The sequence below is a fragment of the Coregonus clupeaformis genome, chromosome 24 (genome assembly GCF_020615455.1).
Source record: "Coregonus clupeaformis isolate EN_2021a chromosome 24, ASM2061545v1, whole genome shotgun sequence".
Classification (NCBI taxonomy): domain Eukaryota; kingdom Metazoa; phylum Chordata; class Actinopteri; order Salmoniformes; family Salmonidae; genus Coregonus; species Coregonus clupeaformis.
This window is the reverse complement of record NC_059215.1, coordinates 20,591,959-20,608,913: the sequence shown is the minus strand read 5'-3', so window position 1 is coordinate 20,608,913 and position 16,955 is coordinate 20,591,959. Positions and strand designations below refer to the sequence as shown.

Sequence of the window (16,955 nt, the reverse complement as noted above, 5' to 3'; positions counted from 1 at the left end):
CACAATACCCCGTAATTTCGAAGTGGAATTATTTTCTCAGATTTTTACAAAATAATTACAAATGAAATGCTAAAATGTCTTGAGTAAATAAGTATTCAACCCCTATGTTATGGCAAGCCTTGATAAGTTAAGGAGTAAAGATTTGCTTAACAAGTCACATAATAAGTTGCATGGACTCCCTCTGTGTGCAATAATAGTGTTTAACATGATTTTTGAATGACTACCTCATCTCTGTACCCCACACATACAATTATCTGTTAGGTCCCTCAGTCGAGCAGTGAATTTCAAACACAGATTCAACCACAAAGACCAGGGAGGTTTTCCAATGCCTTGCAAGGAAATAAAAAAAAGCAGACATTGAATATACCTTTGAGCATGGTGAAGTTATTAATTACACTTTGGATGGTGTATCAATACACCCAGTCACTACAAAGATACAGGCGTCCTTCGTAACTCAGTTCCCGGAGAGGAAGGAAACCACACAGGGATTTCACCAGGATGCCAATGGTGACTTTAAAACAGTTACAGTTTAATGGCTGTGATAGGAGAAAACTGTGGGTATACTAATCTAAATGACAGAGAGAAAAGAGCGAAGCCTGTACTGAATGAAAAAATTCCAGAACATGCATCCTCTTTGCAATAAGGCACTAAATCAAAACTGCAAAAGATGTGGCAAACAAATGAACTTCATGTCCTGAATACAAAGTGTTATGTTTGGGGCAAATCCAACACAACATATCACTGAGTACCACTCTTCATATTTGTAAGCATGGTGGTGGCTGCATCATGTTATGGGTATGCTTTTCATCGGCAAGGACTAGGGAGTGTTTTAGGATAAAAAGTAATGGAATAGAGCTAAGCACAGGCAAAATCCTAGAGGAAAACATGGTTCAGTCTGCTTCCAACAGACACTGGGAGACAAATTCATCTTTCAGCAGGACAATAATCTAAAACACAAAGCTAAATATACACTGGAGTTCCTTACCAAGATCACAATGAATGTTCCTGAGTGGCCGAGTAACAGTTTTGACTTCAATCGGCTTGAAAATCAATGGCAATACTTGAAAATCAAATCAAATCAAATTTTATTTGCCACATGCGCCGAATACAACAGGTGTAGACATTACCATGAAATGCTTACTTACAGCCTTTAACCAACAATGCATTTATTTCTTAATAAAAAAGTACATTAAAACAACAACAAAAAAATTGTTGAGAAAAAAAGAGCAGAAGTAAAATAAAATAACAATAGGGAGGCTATATACAGGGGGGTACCGGTACAGGGGGGTATGTGCGGGGGCACCAGCTAGTTGAGGTAGTTGAGGTAATATGTACATGTGGGTAGAGTTAAAGTGACTATGTATAAATAATTAACAGAGTAGCAGCAGCGTAAAAAGATGGGGTGGGGGTGCAAATAGTCCGGGTAGCCATGATTAGCTGTTCAGGAGTCTTATGGCTTGGGGGTAGAAGCTGTTGAGAAGCCTTTTGGACCTAGACTTGGCGCTCCAGTACCGCTTGCCGTGCGGTAGCAGAGAGAACTGTATATGACTAGGGTGGCTGGAGTCTTTGACAATTTTTAAGGGCCTTCCTCTGACACCGCCTGGAATAGAGGTCCTGGATGGCAGGAAGCTTGGCCCCAGTGATGTACTGGGCCGTACGCACTACCCTCTGTAGTGCCTTGCGGTCGGAGGCCGAGCAGTTGCCATACCAGGCGGTGATGCAACCAGTCAGGATGCTCTCAATGGTGCAGCTGTATAACTTTTTGAGGATCTGAGGACCCATGCCAAATCTTTTCAGTCTCCTGAGGGCGAATAGGCTTTCTCGTGCCCTCTTCACGACTGTCTTGGTGTGTTTGGACCATGATAGTTCGTTGGTGATGTGGACACCAAGGAACTTGAAGCTCTCAACCTGTTCCACTACAGCCCTGTCGATGAGAATGGGGGCGTGCTCAGTCCTCTTTCTTTTCCTGTAGTCCACAATCATCTCCTTTGTCTTGGTCACGTTAAGGGAGAGGTTGTTATCCTGTCACCACACTGACAGGTCCTGACCTCCTCCCTATAGGCTGTCTCATCGCAGTCATGGGTGAACAGGGAGTACAGGAGGGGACTGAGCACGTACCCCTGAGGGGCCCCCTGTGTTGAGGATCAGCGTGGCAGATGTGTTGTTACCTACCCTTACCACCTGGGGGCGGCCGTCAGGAAGTCCAGGATCCAGTTGCAGAGGGAGGTGTTTAGTCCCAGGATCCTTAGCTTAGTGATGAGCTTTGAGGGCAATATGGTGTTGAACACTGAGCTGTAGTCAATGAATAGCATTCTCACGTAGGTGTTCCTCTTGTCCAGGTGGGAAAGGGCAGTGTGGAGTGCAATAAAGATTGCATCATCTGTGGATCTGTTGGGGTGGTATGCACATTGGAGTAGGTCTACGGTTTCTGGGATAATGGTGTTGATGTGAGCCATGACCAGCCTTTCAAAGCACTTCATGGCTACAGACGTCAGTGCTACGGGTCGGTAGTTATTTAGGCAGGTTATCTTAGTGTCCTTGGGCACAAGGACTATGGTGGTCTGCTTGAAACATGTTGGTATTACAGACTCAGTCAGGAACATGTTGAAAATGTCGCTGAAGACACTTGCCATTTGGTCAGCACATGCTCGGAGTACACGTCCTGGTAATCCGTCTGGCCCTGCGGCCTTGTGAATGTTGACCTGCTTAAAAGTCTTACTCATATCGGCTACAGAGAGCGTGATCGCATAGTCATCCGGAACAGCTGGTGCTCTCATGCATGCTTCAGTGTTGCTTGCCTCGAAGCGAGCATAGAAGTGATTTAGCTCGTCTGGTAGGCTTGTGTCACTGGGCAGCTCGCGGCTGTGCTTCCCTTTGTAGTCTGTAATAGTTTTCAAGCCCTGCCACATCCGACGAGTGTCAGAGCCGGTGTAGTACGATTCAATCTTAGTCCTGTATTGACTCTTTGCCTGTTTGATGGTTCGTCGGAGGGCATAGCGGGATTTCTTATAAGCGTCCGGGTTAGAGTCCCGCTCCTTGAAAGTGGCAGCTCTACCCTTTAGCTCAGTGCGGATATTGCCTGTAATCCATGGCTTCTGGTTGGGGTATGTACGTACGGTCACTGTGGGGATGACGTCATCGATGCACTTATTGATGAAGCCAGTGACTGATGTGGTTTACTCCTCAATGCTATCTGAAGAATCCCGGAACATGTTCCAGTCTGTACTAGCAAAACAGTCCTGTAGCTTAGCATCTGCATCATCTGACCACTTTTTTATTAACCGAGTCACTGGTGCTTCCTGCTTTACTTTTTGCTTATAAGCAGGAATCAGGAGGATAGAGTTATGGTCAGATTTGCCAAATGGAGGGCGAGGGAGAGCTTTGTATGCGTCTCTGTGTGAGGAGTAAAGGTTGTCTAGTGTTTTTTTTCTCCTCTGGTTGCACATTTAACATGCTGGTAGAAATTAGGTAGAACGGATTTAAGTTTCCCTGCATTAAAGTCCCCGGCCACTAGGAGCGCTGCCTCTGGATGAGCGTTTTCCTGTTAAGTTATGGCCTTATACAGCTCATTGAGTGCAATCTTAATGCCAGCATTGGTTTGTGGTGGTAAATAGACAGCTATGAAAAATATAGATGAAAACTCTCTTGGTAAATAGTGTTGTCTACAGCTTATCATAAGGTACTCTACCTCAGGCGAGCAAAACCTTGACACTTCCTTAGTATTTGATTTTGTGCACCAGCTGTTGTTTACAAATATACACAGACCGCCACCCCTTGTCTTACCGGAGTCAGCCGTTCTATCCTGCCGATGTAGCGTATAGCCCGCTAGCTGTATGTTGTCCATGTCGTCGTTCAGCCACGACTCGGTGAAACATAAGATATTACAGTTTTTAATGGCTCTCTATCAATGATCAACAACCAACGACAGAGCTTGAAGAATTTGAAACATAATAATGTGCAAATATTGTACAATCCAGGTGTGCAAAGCTCTTAGAAACTTACTCAGAATGACTCATAGCTGTTATTGCTGCCAAAGGTTATTCTAACATGTATTGACTCAGGGGTGTGAATACTTACAGTGGGGAGAACAAGTATTTGATACACTGCCGATTTTGCAGGTTTTCCTACTTACAAAGCATGTAGAGGTCTGTAATTTTTATCATAGGTACACTTCAACTGTGAGAGACGGAATCTAAAACAAAAATCTAGAAAATCATATTGTATGATTTTTAAGTAATTAATTTGCATTTTATTGCATGACATAAGTATTTGATCACCTACCAACCAGTAAGAATTCCGGCTCTCACAGACCTGTTAGTTTTTCTTTAAGAAACGCTCCTGTTCTCCACTCATTACCTGTATTAACTGCACCTGTTTGAACTTGTTACCTGTATAAAAGACACCTGTCCACACACTCAATCAAACAGACTCCAACCTCTCCACAATGGCCAAGACCAGAGAGCTGTGTAAGGACATCAGGGATAAAATTGTAGACCTGCACAAGGCTGGGATGGGCTACAGGACAATAGGCAAGCAGCTTGGTGAGAAGGCAACAACTGTTGGCGCAATTATTAGAAAATTGAAAAAGTTCAAGATGACGGTCAATCACCCTCGGTCTGGGGCTCCATGCAAGATCTCACCTCGTGGGGCATCAATGATCATGAGGAAGGTGAGGGATCAGCACAGAACTACACGGCAGGACCTGGTCAATGACCTGAAGAGAGCTGGGACCACAGTCTCAAAGAAAACCATTAGTAACACACCACGCCGTCATGGATTAAAATCCTGCAGTGCATGCAAGGTCCCTCTGCTCAAGCCAGCGCATGTCCAGGCCCGTCTGAAGTTTGCCAATTACCATCTGGATGATCCAGAGAAGGAATGGGAGAAGGTCATGTGGTCTGATGAGACAAAAATAGAGCTTTTTGGTCTAAACTCCCCTCGCCATGTTTGGAGGAAGAAGAAGGATGAGTACAACCCCAAGAACACCATCCCAACCGTGAAGCATGGAGGTGGAAACATCATTCTTTGGGGATGCTTTTCTGCAAAAGGGCCAGGACGACTGCACCGTATTGAGGGGAGGATGGATGGGGCCATGTATCGCAAGATCTTGGCCAACAACCTCCTTCCCTCAGTAAGAGCATTGAAGATGGGTCGTGGCTGGGTCTTCCAGCATGACAACGACCTGAAACACACAGCCAGGGCAACTAAGGAGTGGCTCCGTAAGAAGCATCTCAAGGTCCTGGAGTGGCCTAGCCAGTCTCAAGACCTGAACCCAATAGAAAATCTTTGGAGGGAGCTGAAAGTCCGTATTGCCCAGCGACAGCCCCGAAACCTGAAGGATCTGGAGAAGGTCTGTATGGAGGAGTGGGCCAAAATCCCTGCTGCAGTGTGTGCAAACCTGGTCAAGACCTACAGGAAACGTATGATCTCTGTAATTGCAAACAAAGGTTTCTGTACCAAATATTAAGTTATGCTTTTCTGATGTATCAAATACTTATGTCATGCAATAAAATGCAAATTAATTACTTAAAAATCATACAATCTGATTTTCTGGATTTTTGTTTTAGATTCTGTCTCTTACAGTTGAAGTGTACCTATGATAGTAATTACAGACCTCTACATGCGTTGTAAGTAGGAAAACCTGCAAAATCGGCAGTGTATCAAATACTTGTTCTCCCCACTGTATGTAAATGATATTTGTGTATTTCATTTTCAATACATTTGCTAAAATTTCTAAAAACATGTCTTCACTTTGTCATTATGGGGTATTGTGTGTAGATTGGTGAGAAAACACAAATATTTAATCCATTTTGAATTCAGGCTGTTACACAACAAAATGTGGAATAGTCAAGGGGTATGAATACTTTCTGAAGGCACTGTATGTTCAATGACATCATCCTGCTGTACATATAGTACTGTATTGGCATTTACCACATCTAGCCAAATGTCCATAAACCACAATGTCTTGAGATGTTTTAACACGTACAGTTTAGTGGTCAATATATTCCAGTGGACCCTTTGGTTGCCCTCTGCAGTGGGAACATGATTGTCTGACATTAATGTAAATCTACTAACTGGGAAAAGTCAATTAACATAGTGCTAGGTCATACACCGTTAAACATGACTCTGGTTTTATGGCCACCTGACATAGTCCATTTAAGAAGCCGAGCCTCTTCGTTGATTTAATGAAATGGTCAATCTAATGTGCATAGACAGTCAACTTCATGTGTTCGCGGCATGGAGAGACTTCACCATAAAATCACACATTGCTTTTGTGAAGAAGTACATCAAATGGACAGTAATTTTCGGTAATAACATTTAAGCCCTAAATATGATCTACAACATAGTGTAGAACTTACATATATATTTCATCATACCATGGTACCACAAGCATTTGGTAAGAACTATTTAACAATGCTCTACCTGCAAATCACAATATATTCTACACTTATCAAATCAGTCATACAATGGGTGTATAAACGAATAGACCTACAGTGCCTATCATAAGAAATCACCCCCCTTGAATTGTTTTCACATTTTGTTGCGTTACAATAATTCATGATCTATGGCAAGACTTGAAAATGGCTGTCTACCAACCATCAACAACCAAGTTGACAAAGCTTGAAGACTTTTGAAAAGAATAATGTGCAAATATTGCACAATCCAGGTGTGCAAAGCTCAGAGACTTACCTAAATAGACTCACAGCTGTAATCGCTGCCAAAGGTGTTTCTAACATGTATTGACTAAGGGGGGTGAATACTCAAGATATACTAATTTTTTAAAAAACATTTAGAATTTTCCATCCACTTTGACATTAAAGTATTTTGTGTAGATCGTTGACAAAAAATGACAATTAAATCCATTTTAATCCCACAATAAAATGTAAAGAAATCTAAGGGGGGGTGAATACTTACGATAGGCACTGTATCTACAGAGGTATAAACATGGCAGAAGCCTATTCTGAAACCACAAACTGTTGAATAAAACAGTTTGCTCTTAGTCACAGCTCCTTTAAGTTCAGGGGAGAGATTAAGTGTCCTAAAATATTAATTGGCCGATGGTTAGGGAAGATGTGCTTTGAATAGTTGAACAATTTTGAGGGGCCCATCCCTCTCAATACCCTAGATATGTCAAAAGGAGAACATTTACATCACTGAATGATATTTCACTTCTTTTACACAAATATTCAACGCACTCTTTACTTATCTGTCCCAGACAACAGCACTTCATGCCAAAATCTTGCTTCTCACAGTTAGCAATTGGTGTATAATAACGTGATATACTCCTGCTGTCTTCCTGACTAGCCTTGACACGCCAAATCCATCTGCACTCCTTGCAGTAGGACTATTATTTACTTAACAGTGGAATGCTTAACAGGATAGAAATACAGATGAAATACTTTCAAAATAGCATGATAGAAAACATAGGAAAGGAGTTTTACCTGGTGTGTCTCCGTATGGCTTTGGTGGTTTGACAGTCTCCCCTAAACTGACGCTGGCCTTGGTGGTGCTCAGCCTCCTAGGGTGCGGGGTGGTCACCACCGCGAATGTCCTCTGGGGGCTCTTGGTGGTGGTGGTGGTGGTGGTGGTAGTAGTGGTGGTGGCCACAGTAGTAGTCAAGGCCTTGGTGGACAGCGTGGAGTTGGCCGCCGTTTTCCCCTCACCGTCGTCAAAGTTGTCCTCCGTCCCTGTGGGTCCCCAGTCGATATATCCGGCCACCGTCGTGGTCCTGCCATCCTGAGATTTGTCGTCAGCGTCCCATTTCAGCTGTCTCCTCGCCCTCCGTAACAACCTCACCACGTCTGTTTTGCTCCCCCTGGGAAGACCTACCGCTGCTGCCGACGCTGCAGAATCCCCCGCCTCGGTGGATGTGTATTTCAACCGGCACTCCTTACATGGCTGTCCTTTGTGTGCCAGTCTCCTGTACTTTTGACCCCTGACCTTTGGCCCTGGCCCTCCCCTGCTGTCCGGTAGTGGGACGGGGTTGAGGAGCCGGTGCGCCAGAGTGCTTACAGTCCTCCAGTGGAGAATGTTGGGAGTATCCCAGAGGGGCGCCGAGCGGGGCCGGGGGCGAGGCACAGGTTTGGGGATGAGCTTGATCCCCAGGCCCTGACTGAGGGGGCTACACAGGGAGAAATCCAGGGTGAGGTGGGTCATGGCCAGGAGGATCCACACCCGACGCCCTAGACAGCTCCCCGGCCGTAGAGCAGACATCAGACTGGGGAGAAAAGGAGAGAGGCCATTTTAGATTTGACGTTGGTGCACATTTAAAACCAAAAGTGATAGTAGTAGTTTTGTAGAAGAAGGATTGGTTTCCCAGACTTGCATTAAGCCTAATCCTAGACTAAAAAGCACTTTAGGCCTAATCTACATCAGAAAACCAGCCCAAAGTGTTTTCTAACTGTGAGATTGGCATCACAGAAGTTACGTTGATGAAGGTCTAGTTACCTACACAATGAAACGGTTCTAAAACGTATATCGATGTAACATTGTGTAGGTCCGCATCTGTATTCCAGACTGACCTGATTCTACTCTCAGGCAAAGTTCTGCTCTCTGACTAACTAAACTCTGGCAAATTGAACTCCGATAATAATTAGTTTAATGGAGCACCTGAAATGACAAAGGTCAGACACTAAATAAATAGTGTAATACATTTTAAAAGATTAAGGCTTTAACCTACTGCTTTGTGCTGTCAAATGCAGCAAGAACTTATCCTTGATTTTACAAGTTTACTTCTTCAATCCAGTCATGATTAACTGTAAAAAGAAAAGGTCAGGCCTAGTTTAGCTGATCATAATATTCAGCATAGAATGTCATCTTGATTCCCAAAGGGCAATTTGATTATGCTGCGAGATAGCACTGAAGGGTGTCATATAATATAAAGTCAGAATTAGACATGGCTTGATATTGAATAAGAAAACTTAAAGGTAGACTCAGAAACACGACATCAGCGTGCACAGCGGGGCCACTTCCTGTTTATAAAATATCAACAACAACAGACTTCAAATCTGTCAAACCTGCCACCATTGGCTCCTAATTATGGGCATGTCTCAAGGGAGGGCTTAGTGGTGGTATTAGCAGATTACATTTTTTGTTTGTTATTGATATCTATAAACAGGATATCGCCCCAATACTACCTTTAACATTCAAAGGAATACATTCTTTATCACTTTAGTCATCATTATCATCATAATTAAAACTCCATTCATACTAGTATTGTGTAAAAAAAACACGTTACATTTTAACACCTGTGAAATTGTACTGTTTTCAAATCCTCCACTTGTTGTTATTGATATCAGTAAACAGGACACTGCCCCATAAGAGCACATCACATTTGGTGTCAAAAGAAAGCTAAGAGTCGAAACCTTTTTTTTATAAGCATATATACATTTTCCAACCATTTTCCATCCTAAACAATTGAATAAGCAAATGCTTTGATTTTTGATCAACCAGATGGGAAAAGGGGTCTTAAAGTCTTAAAAGGTATTATAAATACATCAAAACACAATCATGTTGAAATAAAGACCCCTGCCAACTAATATCAACATTTATATTTAGTTTTGCAGAAATTATTAGATTTTTTATTTGATTTATTAGGATCCCCATTAGCCGACACCAATGGCGACAGCTAGTCTTACCGGGGTCCGACACATAATGAAAAATACATTACAGACAAAATACTTTATAATTTACTGTCACGCCCTGGCTCTGGGACTCTTATATGTTGAGCCAGGGTGTGTAGTTTCTATGTGTTTGTGTTCTGTGGTTAAGTTCTAGTGCTTGTGTTTCTATGTTGGCCGGGGTGGTTCTCAATCAGAGGCAACGTGAATCAGCTGTTGCTTGTTGTCTCTGATTGGGAACCATACTTAGGCAGCCGTTTGGGCATTGTCATTTGTGGGATCTTGTTCCGTATGGTGTGTATTGTAACCAAGGACTTCACGTTTCGTATCGTTTGTTGTTTTGTTCGTTCAATAAATATGTTCACTTATCACGCTGCGCATTGGTCCACTTCCTCCGACGATCGTGACAGAAGATCCCACCATAACTGGACCAAGCAGCGTGTCCAGGAGCCAACGCCAGAGAGGGCTCTAAAGGACATCAACCTCGACTGGGTCAAGCCGCGGGAGGAGGAGAGAGGCTGGACTTGGGAGCAGAGGAGCGAGAGTCTGGCGAGAGCCATGGAGGCCTGGCCCACGGGGAGGAGAGACGCCCAGAACATTTTTAGGGGGGGGCTCACGCCGTGGACGACGGGGCAGCAGGAGGCCGGGATAGAGTGGTTCAGCGGGTTGGCAAAGTAGGCCGCCAGGTTACGGGAGTCACTGGTCACCAGGGGGAAGGAGAATGTAGAGGCACGGCGAGAGGTACTGGGGTGTGTTGCCAGTCTGGTCCGGCCCGTTCCTGATCCCCGCGTAGGGCCAGTGGTGTGTGTCCCCAGTACGGTCTGGCATGTTCCTGCCCCTCGCACCAAGCCTGTGGTGCGCGTCGTCAGCCCGGTCCGGCCTGTTCCTGCTCCCTGCACCAAGCCAGTGGTGCGCTTCGTCAGCCCGGTTCGGCCCGTCCCTGCTCCCCGCACCAAGCCTGTGGTGCGCGTCGTCAGCCCGGTCCGGCCTGTTCCTGCTCCCCGCACCAAGCCAGTGGTGCGCTTCGTCAGCCCGGTCCGGCCTGTTCCTGCTCCCCGCACCAAGCCAGTGGTGCGCTTCGTCAGCTTGGTTCGGCCCGTCCCTGCTCCCCGCACCAAGCCTGTGGTGCATGTCGTCAGTCCGGCACAGCCCGTGCCTGTTCCACCGGTGCCTGGTCCGGCACCGGTCAGCTGCTCCACTCCGGAGCTAGAGCAATCCGCTCCACCAGTGTTCAGTCCAGCTCCGGCCAGCAGGGCCAGACCGGACCAGGGGCGCTTTGGGGGGTTGTTTGGAGGGTGGGGGTCAAGCCCGGAGCCGGAACCGCCTCCGAGGAGGAATGCCCTCCCCTGTTCGGTTTATGTTTGGCGCGGTCCGCGCCTTTGGGGGGGGGGTACTGTCACGCCCTGGCTCTGGGACTCTTATATGTTGAGCCAGGGTGTGTAGTTTCTATGTGTTTGTGTTCTGTGGTTAAGTTCTAGTGCTTGTGTTTCTATGTTGGCCGGGGTGGTTCTCAATCAGAGGCAACGTGAATCAGCTGTTGCTTGTTGTCTCTGATTGGGAACCATACTTAGGCAGCCGTTTGGGCATTGTCATTTGTGGGATCTTGTTCCGTATGGTGTGTATTGTAACCAAGGACTTCACGTTTCGTATCGTTTGTTGTTTTGTTCGTTCAATAAATAAGTATGTTCACTTATCACGCTGCGCATTTGTCAACTTCCTCCGACGATCGTGACATTTACATACATTTAAAAACATTAACATGTAGTATGTGTGTGTGTGTGCATCTATCAGTTACACATACTGTACATGTCAGTACATATACACAAGAAGTCGGTCACATGGGGGAGAGGCGTTGTGCCGTGAGGGGTTGCTTTATTTATTTTTTTAAACCAGGTCTGCTGTTCACTTGCGCTTTATAAAATGGAAGAGAGTTCCATGCACTCATGGCTCTGTTTAATACTGAACGTTTCCTTGAATTTGTTCTGGACCTGGGGACTGTGAAAAGACCCCTGGTGGCATGTCTGGTGGGGTAAGTGTGTGTGTCAGTGCTGTGTGTAAATTGACTATGCAAACAATTTGGAATTTCTAACACATTAATGTTTCTTATAAAACAAGAAGTGATGCAGTCAGTCTTTCCTCAACTCTTAGCCAAGAGAGACTGCCATGCATAGTATTAATATTAGCCCTATGATTACAATGAAGAGCAAGATGTGCTGCTCTGTTCTGGGTCCGCTGCAGCTTAACTAGGTCTTTCTTTGCAGCACTTGACCATATGACTGGACAATAAATGAAGATAAGATAAAACTAGAGCCTCTCTTTATTACAGACAGACCTCTCCCCATCTTTACAACCATTGAATCTATATGTTTTGACCATGATAGTTTACAATCTAAGGTAACACCAAGTAATTTAGTCTCCTCAACTTGTTCAACAGCCACACCATTCATTACCAGATTCAGCAAGAGGTCTAGAACTTACGGAATGATTTGTACCAAATACAATGTTCTTAGTTTTAGAGATGTTCAGGACCAGTTTATTACTGGCCACCCATTCCAAAACAGACTGCAACTCTTTGTTAAGAGTTTCAGTGACTTCATTAGCTGTGGTTGCGGATGTGTATATAGTTGAATAATCAGCATACATGGACACACATGCTTTGTTTAATGCCAGTGGCAGGACATTGGTAAAAAAATAGAAAAGAGTAGAGGGCCTATAGAGCTGCCGTGCGGTACACCACACTTTACATGCCTTCTATAAGTTTAGGAAATATGTGACTCGTTTCAAGAAACTAGGCATATGTCGCACGTCACTACTTCACAGGAGCAGCATTTGAATGTAAACATTTATGTTTTATCAAAATGTGTTTTTTTGCCAGAAATGCCTTCTGGAAATCAAGAAATGTCAGAACGAATCTAATTAACAACCCAAATAAGACTGTATCAGTAATCCAAATGCAATCTATGTATATAAACACCGAAAATATATACTAAGAATGATATGTATGTACAGCAGTAGCTATATTATCTATGACAAGAATCCAGTATATAAATATGTGGTGTGTATAAACAGTGTAATTAAAATGTGATGTACAGTAGTAGATATATTAGAATGAGCTATGTCGAGAATACAGTATATAAATAAACAGTGTGAAAAACAGTATAAAAGAAACGGGAAGGTTCCAGTGTTTAATGTCTCTATATACATGGGACAGCAGCATTGGCTGTGTGTGTGTGTGTGTGTGAGTGTGTGTGTATGTGTGTGTGTTTATGAGTATGGGCGTATGCATGTGTGTGAGTGTATATGTGAGTGCAAGAGTCTGCATGTGTACAGTGGGGAAAAAAAGTATTTAGTCAGCCACCAATTGTGCAAGTTCTCCCACTTAAAAAGATGAGAGAGGCCTGTAATTTTCATCATAGTTACACGTCAACTATGACAGACAAATTGAGAAAAATAAATCCAGAAAATCACATTGTAGGATTTTTTATGAATTTATTTGCAAATTATGGTGGAAAATAAGTATTTGGTCACCTACAAACAAGCAAGATTTCTGGCTCTCACAGACCTGTAACTTCTTCTTTAAGAGGCTCCTCTGTCCTCCACTGCGTTACCGGTATTAATGGCACCTGTTTGAGCTTGTTATCAGTATAAAAGACACCTGTCCACAACCTCAAACAGTCACACTCCAAACTCCACTATGGCCAAGACCAAAGAGCTGTCAAAGGACACCAGAAACAAAATTGTAGACCTGCACAAGCCTGGGAAGACTGAATCTGCAATAGGTAAGCAGCTTGGTTTGAAGAAATCAACTGTGGGAGCAATTATTAGGAAATGGAAGACATACAAGACCACTGATAATCTCCCTCGATCTGGGGCTCCACGCAATATCTCACCCCTGTGGAGTCAAAATGATCACAAGAACGGTGAGCAAATATCCCAGAACCACACGGGGGGACCTAGTGAATGACCTGCAGAGAGCTGGGACCAAAGTAACAAAGCCTACCATCAGTAACACACTACGCCGCTAGGGACTCAAATCCTGCAGTGCAAGACGTTTCCCCCTGCTTAAGCCAGTACATGTCCAGGCCCGTCTGAAGTTTGCTAGAGTGCATTAGGATGATCCAGAAGATCATTGGGAGAATGTCATATGGTCAGATGAAACCAAAATATAACTTTTTGGTAAAAACTCAACTCATCATGTTTGGAGGACAAAGAATGCTGAGTTGCATCCAAAGAACACCATACCTACTGTGAAGCATGGGGGTGGAAACATCATGCTTTGGGGCTGTTTTTCTGCAAAGGGACTAGGATGACTGATCCGTGTAAAGGAAAGAATGAATGGGGCCATGTATCGTGAGATTTTGAGTGAAAACCTCCTTCCATCAGCAAGGGCATTGAAGATGAAACGTGGCTGGGTCTTTCAGCATGACAATGATCCCAAACACACCGCCCGGGCAACGAAGGAGTGGCTTCGTAGAAGCATTTCAAGGTCCTGGAGTTGCCTAGCTAGTCTCCAGATCTCAACCCCATAGAAAATCTTTGGAGGGAGTTGAAAGTCCGTGTTGCCCAGTGACAGCCCCAAAACATCACTACTCTAGAGGAGATCTGCATGGAGGAATGGGCCAAAATACCAGCAACAGTGTGTGAAAACCTTGTGAAGACTTACAGAAAACGTTTGACCTGTGTCATTGCCAACAAAGGGTATATAACAAAGTATTGAGAAACTTTTGTTATTGATCAAATACTTATTTTCCACCATAATTTGCAAATAAATTCATAAAAAATCCTACAATGTGATTTTCTGTATTTTTTTTCCTCATTTTGTCTGTCATAGTTGACGTGTACCTATGATGAAAATTACAGGCCTCTCTCATCTTTTTAAGTGGGAGAACTTGCACAATTGGTGGCTGACTAAATACTTTTTTTCCCCACTGTATGTGGTGTGTGTGTGTGAGCTTGTGTGTATGTTTTGTGTGAGTGTGTTGGAGTATGTGTGCAAAAAAGTATATAAGCTGCAGGACAGAGTACCGGGCAGGAAGATGGCTAGTGATAGGTGTTCAATGGTCTGATGGCCTAGTGATAAAAGCTGTTTCCAAACCTCTTGGTCACGGCTCTGATGAACCTGTACCGTCTGCCAGACCGTAGCAGAGTCAACAGTCTGTGGCCCGGGTGGCTTAGGTCCTTAATGATCTTCTTAGCCTTCCTTCGACACCGAGTGCTGTAAATATCCTGGAGGGCAGGCAGTGTGCCCCTGATGGTGTGTTGGGCTGACCACACCACCCTCTGAAGAGCCATGCGGTTGAGGACGGTGCAGTTGCCGTACCATACAGTGATGCAGCCAGACAGAATGCGCTCAATGGTGCATATGTAGAAGTACATGAGGTTCTTAGGGGCCATGCCGAATTTCTTCAGCCGCCTGATGTTAAAGAGGCACTGTTGTGCCTTCTTCACTGCGGTGTCGATGTGATGGGACCATTTCAGGTCCTCAGTGACTGGACACCGAGGAACTTGAAGCTTTTGACCCTCCACACTATAGCCCAGTCGATGTGGATGGGGGCTTGCTCTCTGATCTATCTCCTGTAGTCCACGATCAGCTCCTTGGTTTTGTTGACATTGAGGGAGAGGTTATAGTCCTGACACCACTCCACCAGGGCTCTAACCTCCTCCATGTAGGCTGTCTCGTCGTTGTTGCTGATCAGGCCTACCACTGTTGTGTCGTCAGCAAACTTGATGATTGAGTGGGAGTCGTGCGTGGCCGCGCAGTTGTGGGTGAACAGGGAGTACTGGAGGGGGCTAAGTACACACCACTGGGGGGTGCCTCTCTCTCTCTCTCTCTCTCTCACGCCCACTCTCACTCTCACTCTCACTCTCACACTCACTCTCACTCTCACGCTCACGCTCTCTCGTTAATGTCACCTCTCCCGGCCAACTACCCATGAGCCCCCTCTCTTTACATTTACTGTAACCAGCCCTCTCACCCACTGAGTACAGACCGACACCGGATGTCCATGGACGTTGAAAAGTACTTAAAATTTGGTAATTCCAAATCTGAACCAATCATAAACGTCTGTTTCACAAGTACAGTACAGGTAAGAAAAGTAGAGTATAGTAGAGTATACAGTACCAGTCAAAAGTTTGGACACACCTACTCATTCAAGGGTTTTTCTTTATCACACCATCCCATCTGGTTTGCGCTTAGTGGGACTATAATTTGTTTTTCAACAGGACAATGACCCAACACACCTCCAGGCTGTGTAAGGGCTATTTGACCAAGAAGGAGAGTGATGGAGTGCTGCATCAGATGACCTGGCCTCCACAATCACCTGACCTCAACCCAATTGAGATGGTGTGGGTTGAGTTGGACCGCAGAGTGAAGGAAAAGCAGCCAACAAGTGCTCAGCATATGTGGGAACTCCTTCAAGACTGTTGGAAAAGCATTCCAGGTGAAGCTGGTTGAGAGAATGCCAAGAGTGTGCAAAGCTGTCTTCAAGGCAAAGGGTGGCTCGTTTGAAGAGTCTCAAATATAAAATATATTTTGATTTGTTAAACTTTTTTGGTTACTACATATGTGTTATTTCATAGGATTGATGTCTTCACTATTATTCTACAATGTAGAAAATAGTAAAAATAAAGAAAACCCTTGAATGTCCAAACTTTTGACTGGACTGTATGTCAGTAAAATACAGTAGAGTAGAGTTTAGTACAGTACAGTAGAGCACACTAGAGTAGAGTACAGTATAATCAGTATAATTTACTGTATTGTAAGGTACTTTACTGAACTCTACTGTACTGTACATTACTGTCCTGAACTCTTCTGTACCGTACTGTGCTGTGCTGCACTGTACTCTACTCTACTGATTTCTACTGTGCTCTACTGTGATGTCCAAACTTGTGAAACATAAACGTCTATGATTGGTAAAGATTTGGTCCTCATTAGAATAATGGCCAGTGTGTAGAATAATACCCAAACATGTAAACAAGGATTTAACTCTATAATATATTTTCTACCTTTGTGTACTTATTCAGGATACATCACCATAAAGAGAATGCCACTGATAATTATGCATTTCTGTATAGTACAGATCTGGGACCGATGATGTCATTCTATTACCATCATTCCGTTACCGGGTGTTAATCCACTTCACTTTCAAACTCAAGGTGTCATATCATAGCTGACACCCCATTATTTCTGCATCTTGAATCTTAATTCGGAGTAAACATTTAACAGAGTTTTTGGAAAACGTAGTCACATAAAAAACTGAGGGAGATTGTACTGTCATTCTGTTACCAAACTTTACCTCTGCACTGTTCTTCGAGGAAATGTGTTTTTGTCAACAA

At 44.1% G+C, this 16,955-nt stretch overlaps 1 protein-coding gene across 1 annotated transcript in view; it reads right to left on the bottom strand.

The window, feature by feature from the left end:
- LOC121538446 (adherens junction-associated protein 1-like) overlaps positions 1-16,955 on the bottom strand; it is a 78,026-nt gene that overhangs the window by 18,716 nt on the left and 42,355 nt on the right. The window contains exon 2 of the mRNA XM_041846459.1: positions 7,443-8,218. Within this exon, the coding sequence (XP_041702393.1) occupies positions 7,443-8,214 (772 nt within the window). The 5' untranslated portion in view covers positions 8,215-8,218. The remainder of the gene's footprint in view (positions 1-7,442; positions 8,219-16,955) is intronic.